This window comes from Peromyscus maniculatus, chromosome 8, assembly GCF_049852395.1.
Source record: "Peromyscus maniculatus bairdii isolate BWxNUB_F1_BW_parent chromosome 8, HU_Pman_BW_mat_3.1, whole genome shotgun sequence".
NCBI classification, from domain to species: Eukaryota; Metazoa; Chordata; class Mammalia; order Rodentia; family Cricetidae; genus Peromyscus; species Peromyscus maniculatus.
The window spans coordinates 88,560,001-88,573,641 of NC_134859.1; the positions used below are offsets into that span (position 1 = coordinate 88,560,001).

The 13,641-nt window shown below is 43.3% G+C and overlaps 1 protein-coding gene across 10 annotated transcripts in view; it reads right to left on the bottom strand.

Annotated features, from left to right (window-relative positions):
- Brca1 (BRCA1 DNA repair associated) overlaps nt 1–13,641 on the bottom strand; it is a 76,553-nt gene that overhangs the window by 58,478 nt on the left and 4,434 nt on the right. For all 10 annotated transcript variants that reach the window (XR_013053080.1, XR_013053079.1, XM_042282856.2 and 7 more), the window contains one exon: nt 4,684–4,737. Coding sequence is in view for 8 of the 10 variants with exons in the window: in XM_042282856.2 (XP_042138790.1) it covers nt 4,684–4,737 (54 nt within the window). In the remaining 2 variants the exon portion in view is untranslated. The remainder of the gene's footprint in view (nt 1–4,683; nt 4,738–13,641) is intronic.

The window sequence follows — 13,641 nt, forward strand, 5'->3', positions numbered from 1 at the left end:
AGTGGTCATAATTAAAGGAAGTGACTCATGCATACAACTAATAATCATTACACATCTGGTACAACTGACTCCAGATGTAAGAGATTCAGTGCAAAAGCAAAATAAAATCCTTGCTGTTTTAAAGGACATAATATTATGAAGAGGAGTTGAATGGAAGTAAAAAGCAGATACTGATATTAAAAAGAATCAACAAAGATTAAAGGAGATGAGAAGTCATTGGTAATAGTGAGCCAGAAGACAAATGTAGCACATGGCCAAGGCTTTTTTTTTTTTTAAATTTATTATTATGTATACAGTATTCTGTCTGCATGTATATCTGCAGGCCAGAAGAGGGCGCCAGATCTCATGACAGATGGTGTGGTTGCTGGAATTGAACTCAGGACCTCTGGAAGAGCAGTCAGTGCTCTTAACCACTGAGCCACCTCTCCAGCCCCGGCCAAGTCTTTTAACATAGATTTCCTTCATTTTAAATTATTTATTTTAAATGCTTTATTCAGTAGATTCAGGAGAGGGCTGAGACTAGCAAGCTTTTATAGGACGCTGTTGTTGCTAACCCATAAGCTTCACTTTGAGAATTACGTTGTAAGAATTGTACTATCCAGTACAACAGCTACCAGCTGGAGTAGCCACTGAACACCTGCAATGTGGTCAGCCTAAACTAAACTTGGACCAACATGGCTTTTGGGGATTGTGTAAATCAGACCATTTGTCACTGTGACAAATCCCTAAGAGAAACAACTCAAAAGGAGCAAATGGTTTGGCTCACAATTTCAATTCCCGGCTGGCTCCAGTGTTTTGAGCCAGAAGCAAGGCGACAATATCAAGGCAACAGGAATGTATGGAACAGCAGACAGACAATACAGGAAGAGGGAAAGAACCACGAACAAAAGATAACGGCTAAAGATGCCCCAGTAGATAGACTACTTCTTCAGATTAGGTCTATCTGAGATTGTTCCCATCATGCCCAATAACACCAATAAGGGGGCTGGAAAGATTGCTCAGTATAAGAGCTTGTACTGCTCTTAAGGAGGATCTGAGTTCAGTTCCCAGCACTCACATCTGCCTGGAACTTATTTTTTGTTTTTCTGTTTTTCCGAGACAGGGTTTCTCTGTGTAGTTTTGGTGCCTATCCTGGATCTCCCTCTGTAGACCAGGCTGGCCTCGAACTCACAGAGATCCGCCTGGCTCTGCCTCCCAAGTGCTGGGACTAAAGGTGTGCGCCACTGTCCACGGGCCTGCCTGGAACTTCTATTTCAGGGGATTCAACACCCTTTTCTGGCCTCCATGGGCATCTGCACTCATGTACACATACTCCATATGATAGAGTGTACACATAATCAAAAAAATATTTTTAGCCGGGCGGTGGTGGCGCACGCCTTTAATCCCAGCACTCGGGAGGCAGAGCCAGGCGGATCTCTGTGAGTTCGAGGCCAGCCTGGGCTACCAAGTGAGTCCCAGGAAAGGCGCAAAGCTACACAGAGAAACCCTGTCTCGAAAAACCAAAAAAAAAAAAAAAAAAATATTTTTAAATAAAGAAAGGAACAGCTGGGTGGTGGTGGCCCATGCCTTTAGTCCCAGCATTTGGAGAAGGATCTCTGAAGCCAGCCTGGTATACAGAGTGAGATCCAGGACAGCCAGGCCTACATAGTGAAACCCTGTCTCAAAAAAACAAAACAAAAAACCCAAGAGAAAAAAAAAAAACAAAACAAACCTTACACAATACATAGTCTAAGAAGCACAGATATAGAAGCCAACAACAATGAATTCTTATTTCCATTATTACTTTCTTTTTTCCCCACAAAGACAAGGTTTCTGTGTAGACCAGGCTGGCTACCAGGATCCACAAGGATCCACCTCTCTGAGTGCTGAGTCCATTATTTTCTTTAAATGTACACTTCTTGAAGCAGAATCACATAGCCATGCTGCCTTGGACCATGGCCAGGGAGAAGTGGCTGAAGAACCATGGGGACACTTTTGGGGAAGTCCGTAAACCAGTGAGGTGACATGAAGAATAAAAGGCAGCGGAAATAAACCCACGGATGCTGCCGGGGAGAGAAGGACGGGAGATGAGAGTTCGGAAGACGGCGGGCGAGAGGCCTCAGAAGTTCAGAGCACTGGACGCTCTTCCAGGATCTGGGTTCAAGTCTCAGGACCCACATGGCAGCTCACAACCAGCTCTACTTCCAGTTCCAGGGATCCAACACCTTCTTCAGGCCTTCATGGGTACCAGGCACACACATGGTGTGTGTCACACAGGCAGGCAAAACACTCACACAAATAAAATAAATTCTTTCTCTTTCCCTTCCTCCTCCTCTGTTTCCTTTCTGAGACAGGCTGGCCTGGAACTCACTATGTAGCCCAGGTGTGAATATGGCTATTCTTGGTTATCAACTTCACTACATCTGGAATTAACTAAAACTCAAATAGCTAGGCACACATATGAGGGATTTTTTTTTCTCAATTAAATCATTTGAAGCGGGAAGATCCACCTTTAATCTGGGCACACCTCCCGCTGGCAGCCTATATAAAGGACAGAGAAGGAAGCTTGCTTCTCTTTTTGCTCTTGATAAAGTCTATTACTTCACTGGCATTAGAGCCTATTTCTTCAGGATTCTGGTGTATACTGAAGACCACCAGCTCAGACATTCAGCCTTGTGGACTGGAAAACTACTGGATTCTTGGACCTTCCACTGGTAAACAACCATTGTTGAACTAGTTGGACCATAGCCTGGAAGCCATTCTAATAAATCCCTTTACAACATTCACACACACACACACACACACACACACACACACACACACACACACACACACACACACACGCACGGGGGTGGGGTGGGGTGGGGTGGGGAGGTGGGAGATCCCCCATCATCCCAATGCACTCTTTCTGTTTCTTGTTCTTGTTCAGGACGTGAGCTCTCAGCTGCTGTCCCAGCACCACGCCTTCCTACGGATGGCCACGCTCCTTGCCATGACCAAGTGGTGGACTCCTATCCCTCTGGAACGGTGAGCTCTGGTTAAATGCTTCCTTCTGTAATTTGCCTTGGTTACAGTGTTTCCTCACAGCAACAGTAACTAAGGCAAGGTGTAAGCCATCATGTTTGGCTCAAGTATTTTCATTTCAAAGGCAACATACAGCTAGATGTGTTGACCCATCTGTACTCTCAGTATCTAGGAGGCAGAAGCAGGAGGACCACAGTAAGTTCAAAGCCAGTCTGGTCTACATAGTGAGTTCATGGTGACAGGGATACATAGTCAAGAGTCTCAAAAAACAAGAGAAAATAAAACAACAACAAAAGGAAACAGAAAACAAAACACTCCTAGGGAAGACAGCCTCCTTTAGGAAGAGACCCTGACACAAACAAAGACAAAGGATCAGAAGGCACGGAACAACACAAAGAAATAGCACAGAGCCAGGAGCCCAGGGATGTGGACTGTTCTGGAAACTGCTCAGATGAAGCAACTCTGCCAACAGCTGCAGTTTAGCCCCTTAATTCTCATTTGGAATTTCTGACTGGTGAAACTGTAACACCACCGGGAACTGTTCAAACAAACAAATAACAAAAAGGACAAAATTCTTAATAGTCATCCCTCAGAATGGGTCCCAGGGATACCAAACTCTTTGAACATTCAATCCCCTTACATAAAAAGATAGAGTTTACTTAAAATACCTAATACAACAATATATAAATGATAGGGCCACAAAGATAGTCCAGTGGTTCAGAGCACTTGCTGTTCTTCCAGAGGACCTGAGTCTGGTTCTCAGCACACTTATGTGGCAGCTCACAACTGTCTGTAACTCCAGCTCTAGGAGATGCAACACCCTCTCCTGGCCCCCATGGGTACACGCATGCATGCACGCACGCACACACGCACTCACGTAAACAGACACACACACACTAATTATTTTTAACTATATGATACATGTTTATGACTTTATATTGTTTAGAGAAGAATGAAAAGTTTTGCATATATTCAATGTAAACACAATTTGTTCCTGAATATTTTCAACCTATGGTTGGTTGACTCAGCCAACACATAACCTCTAGATATGGAGGGCCACATGTAACTTGAATCATTGATAGGAATGAGCCTAAACAGACAGTGTTCAGATCCCCATCTTCACCAGCATCATGAAGTAGGCAAACACTGCACCTTCTTAGTGGGAACAGCGGGACATATAGGAATGAACAGAAATGCAAACGCTGAACGTAATTTATTTCACAATGCTTTCAGTCTACATTCACCCTTGTACACCAAAAGCAAACTAAACAGTTGACTTCACGTGATTCTTTATACACAGATAAGCAATGTCAAAATTTTACCAATTAGGGGCTGGAGAGATGGCTCTGCAGTTAAGAGCACTGGCTACTCTTCCAGAGGACCCGGGTTCAATTCCCAGCACCCACATGGCAGCTCACAACTGTCTGTAACTCCAGATCCAGGGGATCTGACACCTTCACACCAATGTACATAAAATAAATTTAAATAAAGTATAAAAAAAAATGTTACCAATTACTATGGCTAAGGCCAATACATATGATGATTTCATGAGTACCCCTCAAGGAAGAATAACAAGTATGTTTTTTGTCATTTAACTGAAGAAACAAACACCTCTAGAAAGCTGTGTAACGAAGAACACAAACAAAAGCTAATAATGGATCTACAAAGTTGTTCACTTACTTGCAAAATATGTGATCGCACTTTGTGGAAATGGGTTCTTTGATCAGTTCCAAACTAGACAAGTACAGGAACAAAAAAGAAAAGAAGAGAGAAAATACATGAGGCTAATTAAGTTGTTTATAAGCAATTGGTTTTTTTTAAGTAGAGATTCAGCTTTAAGTTGCTATACCTGAGACCGAGTATAGATTTAGAAGAATGGCCCTCCACCTGGGGGCAAGTGACCCTTTCACAGGGGTCAACAAAGACCATGGGAAAACACAGATACTTCATTATGATTCATAACAGTAGCAAAATTACAGTTATTGAGTAGCAATGAAATAATTTTATGGTTGAGGGTCACCCAAGCATGAGGAGCTGTATTAAAGGGTCACAGCATTAGGAAGGTTGAGAACCACTGATTCAGGACAATTTTTTTTAAATCAAGATTTATTTATTTATTATGTATATAGTGTTCTGCCTACATATATGCTTGCAGGTCAGAAGAAGGCACCAGATTTCATTACAGATGATTGTGAGCCACCATTCAGTTGCTGGGAATTGAACTCAGGACCTCTGGAAGAGCAGCCAGTGCTCTTAACTGCTGAGCCATTTTTCCAGCCCCGATTCAGGACAATTTAATGTTAGAGGTCTGCCATGCTAGGAGCAAGGAACACAGGAGAAAGTACGATCTTGCTGGGTTTGATGGAGCCTCCAGCCCTGTAGAGGCAAAGGCAGGCAGATCTATCCTGAGAGTTCCAGATCAGTAGATCTCCGCATTGAGACTCTGTCTCAAACATAACAAACAAGCAAACAAACGATCCTTTCACTGAACATTCTGAAACCATACCAGAAATACCGATCTCTTCAATGCTGTATATTACTATTAGCATTTAAAAGATTAGCTAGGTTGGGAACGTAGCTCAAAAGTAGAACATTTCCCTAGCATGTTCAAGACCCTGGGTTTGACAACCTCCTTTGACCCCGCACACACAAGCTTTCATATTGGTTATTCTCACTCTTTCAGCCAGCATTTTAGTGCATATCCTGAATCTTAACTAAACTCTACAAACAACTGAATTTGTGCATAGTGTGATAATGCATCCCCACAGCTCTAGAACTTGAGAAATACAAGCTAGAGAATGAAGAGTTCAAGGCCATCCTCAGCTACAAAGCAAGTTCAAAGCCAGCCTTGGCCACATGAAATCCTGTCTCAAAACAAACAAACAAACAAAACAAACAAACAAACAAACAAACCAGGGGCTGGAAAGATGGCTCAGCACTTAATAGCACTTGCTACTCTTCCAGAGGATCTGACCAGTTCCTAGAACCCACCTCACGCGGCTCATAACTGTCAGCAACTACAGCTCTAAAGGACCTGATACATTTTCCTGCCCTTTCCAGGAACCCGAACATATGTAACATACCTTGACATGGGACACACACACATACACACACACACACACACACACACACACACACAAAAAAAAAAAAAACGCTTAAAAAAAAAAAAAAAAAAGAGCCAGGCGGTGGTGACACACACCTATAATCCCAGCACTCGGAAGGCAGAGCTAGGCGAATCTTTGTGAGTTCGAGTCCAGCCTGGTCTACAGAGTGAGTTCCAGGACAGGAAGGGCTACACAGAGAAATCCTGTCTTGAAAAACAAACAAACTAAAATGTATTTATTTATTTACTGTGTGTGTATTGGGCAATGTGAGAGTGTGCACTTGCCGTGGTCCACACATGTGGAGGTCAGGGAATAATGTGTGAGAGAGACAGTGTATACTTGCTGTGGTACACACACGTGGAGGTCAGAGAACCATGTGTGGGTCCCGAGGATCAGACATGGTGGGCATGGCAGTAAGAGCTTTTCCCTGCTGAGCCATCTCACGGGCTCACCTCACAGCTCGTGTTTTGGCATGGGATTGTCTTTGTTGTAGTTGTTTTTTGAGACAGGCTTTCTCTGTGTAATAGCTCTGGCTGTCCTGGAACTCACTTTGTAGACCAGGCTAGCCTCGAACTCACAGAAATCTGCCTGCGTCTGCTTCCTGAATGTTGGCATTAAAGACATGGCTTGGAATTGCCTTTTTAACTGAATATGAGAAAGTTCAAGCATTTGCACAAATAAAATAGGAAAATGAACTGCATGTACTATCATCCAGAAGGAGAAATGTGTTAAAGAAAAAAAACAAGCAGGACAAAAGGACACAGAGTGAGATGCGCCTTGGTGGGTAAATATAGAGTGGCAATAAAATGCATGAATGAGGAAGGGACACTGGAAGACAGCTGAGTCATGTAAGGAAACAAGCTATGCAGTAACTGGAGGGAGCAGGAAGCTGAGCTGAGCAGGACCGCGCCTGGTGTGTGTACAAGGCCACTGGCTGAGACAGAATGATGGAGCCTACAGCAGAGGGGAGAGGTAGCTGGGAGGCCAGATGGGCAGGAAACTTGTCTACTTTGTCCTTAGCTTTATTCTGCTTGAGCTATACACACTGAGTTCTGGTGGTAAAGCCAATGTAAGACATTAAAGGAGAGGTAACTTGCTGGTGTGAAATGCAATCCTTGAGTTAAATGTAGAAAACGATCACAGGAAAGGCTGGGATGGAAGAGCCTGCTGTAAAGGGCTTAATATGAAATTCTTGTGGTCATGGAGATCCTGAGATGCAGAGAGCAATGAACATACCTGACTAAGTCTGAAGGCCGGCTTATACTACCAGCTCTGTCTGTATGGGCAGAACAACCTCAGGCCATGCTTTCTACCTGAATCTCAGTTTTCACCTTGGCAGTCATCTGGGGCTACTGCGAGAAGACAATCCCAACAAAAGAGACTGATTTGTTACTAGATCATATTTCTGAGACAAGCTAGACACCAAAGAAAGTTCTTAGTAAAAGAGAAATTGGATTGAGTCATGATACCAGATGGCTTTCATTCTCACCACTGACTCAATTCTGAAATAATTATATTTCAGTATGGTAATTACGATCCAAGCTATATAAACACACTGTAAACACCAACTCTGAACAGATGAGAACTCCCATATGTAAAAAGGTAGTGACTGCTGTAGGAGAGCTTGAAGATGAATAGGAATGAAAATGAAAAAAACTTAAAATGTTTCTCTTCTAGCTTCTGATAAGAGTAAATGTTTACTATAAAATTCAAATGTTTCAAACACTTTGCATGCCAGGCAGTATTTTCAGCCTACTGAGTAGTTGTAGTTTGAGCTTTAGCAGGATGAATCACTGGGGAAAGAAGTTAGGTTTAGGTTTGAAAAAAAAAAACAACAAACTGCCAGGTACAAAACATTTAAAAAAGTAAAAAGAGTCGGGCGGCGGCGGCGGCGGCGGCGGCGGCGGCGGTGGCGCACACCTTTAATCCCAGCACTCAGGAGGCAGAGGCAGGTGGATCTCTGTGAGTTCGAGGCCAGCCTGGTCTACAGAGTGAGTTCCAGGATAGCCAGGGCTGTTACAGAGAAACCCTGTCTTGAAAACAACAACAACAAAAGGTAAAAAGAACTACAATTACCACAAGGAACTGCCAACCTAGTTAGATATAGCAGTGCATGTTAGTGGTTCCAGAAACACGGGGAGGCTGAGGTGGGAAGACCACATGAGCACAGAATTTAGAGACATCCTAAGACCCCACCTTCAAACTCCCACCCTGAAAATATAAAAAAAGCTGCTACTCTCAAATAATTTAGGGACAGAAGGAATACCAGTGCAGGAGACCTAAGAACTACAGCTACCCCAAGGAACAACTTACTTTGTTTTCTTTTTTCTTAAGATTTATTTATTTACTATGTATACAGTGTGTTCTGCCTGCATGTTTGTCTGCACACCAGAAGAGGGCACCAGATCTCATTACAGATGGTTGTGAGCCACCATGTGGTTGCTGGGAATTGAACTCAGGGCCTCTGGAAGAGCAGTCAGTGCTTTTAACTGCTGAATTATCTCTCCAAGTCCATTTTACTTTTTCTAGTTGTTGTTTTGGGTGTTTTTTTTATTGCTGTTTTTTGAGACACAGTTTCTATGTAGCCCTGGTGGTCTAGGAATTTGCTATGTAGACCAGGCTGGCCTCAAATTCAGAGATCCCCCTGCCTCTGCCTCCCAAGAGCTGGGGTTAAAATTAAGGGCTCCAAGTAACAGTTTTTAGTCATAACCAGTTATCATTAAGAACTAACTGCATGGGCTGGGGGCATAACTCAGCAACAGAGTATATATCAGGTATTGGATTCAATTCCTGTGAACACACAGGGAGGAGGGTTTGCTAACAAAATTCTCCAGGCTGGGACTGTAGGTATAATGCAGCACACCACAGAAAGGCCCTCAGCTCAGTCCTAAGAACAGCAGGAAAAGTAACAGAGCAGTGGGTTCAGACCCACTCTAGAACATTCCATATAAATGACCTTAAGCTTTAAAAATGACCGTAGTGGCCGGACAGTGGTGGTGCATGCCTTTAATCCCAGCACTCCAGAAGCAGAGGCAGGCGGATCTCTATGAGTTCCAGGCCAGCCTGGGCTACAGAGTGAGTTCCAGGAAAGGCGCAAAGCTACACAGAGAGAGAAACCCTGTCTCAAAACTCCCCCTTAAAAAAAAAAAAAAATTAAAAAATTAAAAAAAAAAATGACTGTAGTGAACAGTCTAGTTCAAAAATTATTAAAATTGCCACATGGTGGTGGTGGTGGTCTTTAATCCTAGCACTCAGGAGGCAGAGGCAGGAGGATCTCTGTGAGGTCAAGGCCAGCCTGGTCTATAGAGTGAGTTCCAGGACAGCCAGAGCTATATAGTGAGACTCAGTAAAAAGTAAAAAAGATTTAAAAAGGCAGCTTAAGCTACAGGTGTGACCCTCTAAGTCCAGCATTTGGAAGCTGAGGTAGGAGGACCAAGACCTTTGAGGTCCATCAAGGAAAAGGAGAAGAAAGTGCAGCAGGAAGCTGAGACACCGAGCAACAGAGAGGAAAATGGAGCAGTCGCTTGCTTTCTTCAGCTTTAGTTTTTATGTATCTGAATTTTTAACTGATGGTTTAATTTGCCAGAATGAGAAAGAACACTACATTTTTATGACTGAGTCCCGTGGGACTGTAAAATAAATGGACCCAAATGCCACATTATTGAAGACTTTTTGATCACTGTTTGTAATTATCCGCAGTAAGTTTAGGCTTTTCGAAACCAATCTTTCTCTGCAATGTTATTCCTGCCTCTGTGGCTCCGATATTTCATAGATTTGGTTGTAAATCTCATTAGGTCTTGGTTTTGTTTAGCGGCAATGTTGAGAGTAGAGAGGCCAGCACTTTTCAAATCCTGTCTCTGAAAACTCACATCTTCCTTAATCTTATTAACTTGACTCCAAACATAAATAACAACCCCATGATGCACGGAGGCACATTGACTTGAATTCACCCATCAAAGGTAAATAAAAAAAAAAAAAGAAAGAAAGAAAAAGGTACAACTGGGAACTGGAGAGATGGCTCAGCAGTTAAGAGCAATGGCTGCTCTTCCAGAGGTTCGGAGTTCAACTCCCAGCACCCACATGGCAGCTCACAATCTGATGCCCTCCTCTGGTCTGCAGGCATACATGCAGATGAAGCTCCTGCATATATTATAAACAAACAAACAAAAACAAAAAATAAAAAAAACTTCAAAATAAATACAACTGATCAATTATTGATTTTTTAGTGTGTGGATATGTATGTATGCATGTGTAGCAATGTCTTTCACTTGAACCTAGAGCTCACTAATGGGGCCAGTCTAGCTAGCTAGCTTGCTCTGAGCATCCTGCTCCTGTGGACCAAGCACTAGGATTCTAGGTAGGCTGCTACACCCACCTGGCACTTAGGTGGGTGCTGGGGACCCAAATTCCAGCCTTTGTGCTTTCACTACAAAAGCTTCATCCACTGGGACATCTCTCCAGCCCTCTGTTTCTGAATGCTGTGCCCTGATAACAATGTTTTTTTTTTTTTAAAAAAGATCTGAAAGCTGAGCATAGTGGCACATGCCTTTAATTAAATCCAGTAGAGGTAGACAGAACTCTATGAGTTCAAGGTCAGTCTGGTCTACATAGTGAGACCCTGTCCAGAAAAGAAAGGAAGGAAGGAAGGAAGGAAGGAAGGAAGGAAGGAAGGAAGGAAGGAAGGAAGGAAGGAAGGAAGGAAGGAAAAGAAAAGAAAGAAGGAAGGAAGGAAGGAAGGAAGGAAGAGAAAGAAAGGAAGGAAGGAAGGAAGGAAGGAAGAGAAAGAAAGGAAGGAAGGAAGGAAGGAAGGAAGGAAGGAAGGAAGGAAGGAAGGAAGGAAGGAAGGAAAGAAGGAAGAAAGGAAGAAAGGAAGAAAGGAAGAAGGAAAGAGGGCTGGGTATAGTTCAAGGTAGAACCCAAGAGTTCCCAAATCAACCCTCAGCACCAAAATAAATATATAAACTATTAAGAACTAATTTAAGCAGGGTGTGGAGGTGCATGCTTTTAATTCCAGCACTTAAGAGGCAGAGATTAAGACGATATCTGTGACTTCAAAGCCCGCTTGGTCTACATAGTGAATTCCAGGATAGCCAGAGCTACACAGTAAGACCCTGTACCAAAAAAGCCAAAAAACAAACAAAAATTTTTAAAGGCAAAAACCAACTTAATTTACTGAGTGCTTACTATATCCTAAATACTACTAAAGATAACATAAACTGCTGGGCAGTGGTGGCACATGTCTTTGATCTCAGCACTCGGGAGGCAGAGGCAGTGAGTGAGTTCCAGGACAGGCTCCAAAGCTAAAAACCAAAAAAAATCAAGCCTCAAGAATCAAGATTTTCGCTGGGCTGTGGAGGCGCACGCCTTTAATCCCAGCACTTGGGAGGCAGTGACAGGCGAATCTCTGTGAGTTCGAGGCCAGCCTGGGCTACCAAGTGAGCTCCAGGAAAGGCGCAAAGCTACGCAGAGAAACCCTGTCTCGGGGAAAAAAAACAAAAAAACAAACCAAAAAAAAAAAAGATTCAAGATTTTCAGCTGGGCAGCGGTCGTGCTTGTCTTTAATTCCAGCACTCTGAAGGCAGAGGCAGGAAGATCTCTGAGTTCAAGGCCAGCCTAGTCTACAAAGTGAGTTCTAGGATAGCCAGAGCTGTTACACAGAGAAATCCTATCTCAATATGAAAAAGAAAATAAACAAACAAATAAAGAATCAAGATTTTCAAGCCAGGTAATTATATGAATCAAAAGACTATAGACAGAGAGAACATGAAGTCTACTGGCTCAAAGGCAGAAGTGGAAGATTTTGTTGCATATTTTAAGAACAGTTAAAAAGCTGGGCTATAGGTCTAAATAACCACTGCACAGAATGAGAAGGGGAGAAGGGAAACAATTCTAATTTCCATTTCTAGTCATTCATTAAAAGATTCTCAGGGCTGGAGAGACGGCCCAGTGGTTAAGAGCGCTGGCTGCTCCTCCAGAGGACCCGAGTTCAATTCCCAGCACCAAATGGTGGCTCACAACCATCTGTAGTGGGATCTGATGCCCTCTTCTGTCATGCAGGCATACATGTAAATAGGGCACTCATAAAATACATAAATACATAAATAAAAAAATCTTTTTTGTTGTTTTGGTTTTTGAGACAGGGTTTCTTTGTAGCTTTGGAGCCTGTCCTGGAACTCACTCTGTAGATCAGGCTGGCCTTGAATTCAGAGATTCACCTGCCTCTGCCTCCTGGAGTGCTGGGATTACAGGAGTGCACCACCACCGCTAAATAAATCTTTAAGAGATTTTGATATGGATTTTTATTTCACTTTTTTATATCCAAGAAACTATGAAAGAGCATTTAATGAGTGCTTGGGCTTCCTTTTAAAAAACAGATCTCCTTTATTTTAGTTTTTTGAGACAGGGTGGCCTTGATTAGCCTGGACACTTGCTTTGTAGGCCAAAATGGCCCTGGACCCAGTGATCAACCCACCTCTACCACGAGTGCTGGGACTAAAGGCATGTGCCACCACACCCAGCCCAAGACTTAACTTGAATTGTGCGTATCTGTGTATTTCTGTGTGGAGGTTTGTACTGGTGAGTGAAGATGTCCAGGGGAAGTGCCAAACAGTGTCGGCGTCCCTGGAATTAGTTACAGGTGGTCATCAGCCACCTGACCCGGGGACTAGACACTGAGCTTGACGCTTTTAAGAGCAGTGTGCACTCTTAACCACGAGCCATCCCTCCAGCGCCGGCTTAGGCTTTTTAACACTGGTTATGCCAGGAACCCCTCTCTCCGTATCATTGACTCGCGGTGCTGGAAACTTAAGGTGGGGCCTAAAGCACTCTGGTTAGGTTGCTCTGCTTCCAAGGGATACCCCCAGCCCTGAGTAATGTTAAGTGAAGAAGAAGAAAATGGAAACAGGGTCGTATGTATCCCAGGCGGGCCTCAGTCAAACCTTGAACTCCTTGCTGTGGAATAATCCTTTTGTACGCTGTGAATGTGTTGCTCTCATCGGTTTAATAAAAGGCTAAATTGCCAATAGCTAGTCAGGAAGAAGTTAGGTGGGAGAGCCAGACTCAGAGGATGCTGGGAAGAAGGGCAAAGTCACCAGGGTACAGGGAGATGTGAAACGAATTGGACACACAAAATGGGATAGAGGTAAGAAAGCCACAAGGCAGAAAGCAAATTAATAGAAATGGGTTAATTTAAGTTGTAAGGACTCATTAGCAATTAGCCTAAGCTACTGGCCAAGCATTTATGATTAATTAGTCTCTGTATGATTATTTGGGAGGTAGCCTGCTGGCGAGACAGAGATGACTGGCAGGACAGAAAATTCTCCCTACAATTCCTAATCCTCCTGACTTTACTTTCTGCTGGGATTACAGATATCAGTCAACAGTCCCAATTTACGGAAGTGATAGGAACTGAGCCCAGGGCTTCCGGTGTGCTAGGTAAGCCACTCTCCACATGTGTCATATCCTAACTGGGGACAGACTTACACAGATAAACACTGGCCAAAACTCACTCTTTTAGCCAGGTGTGGTAGTGTAT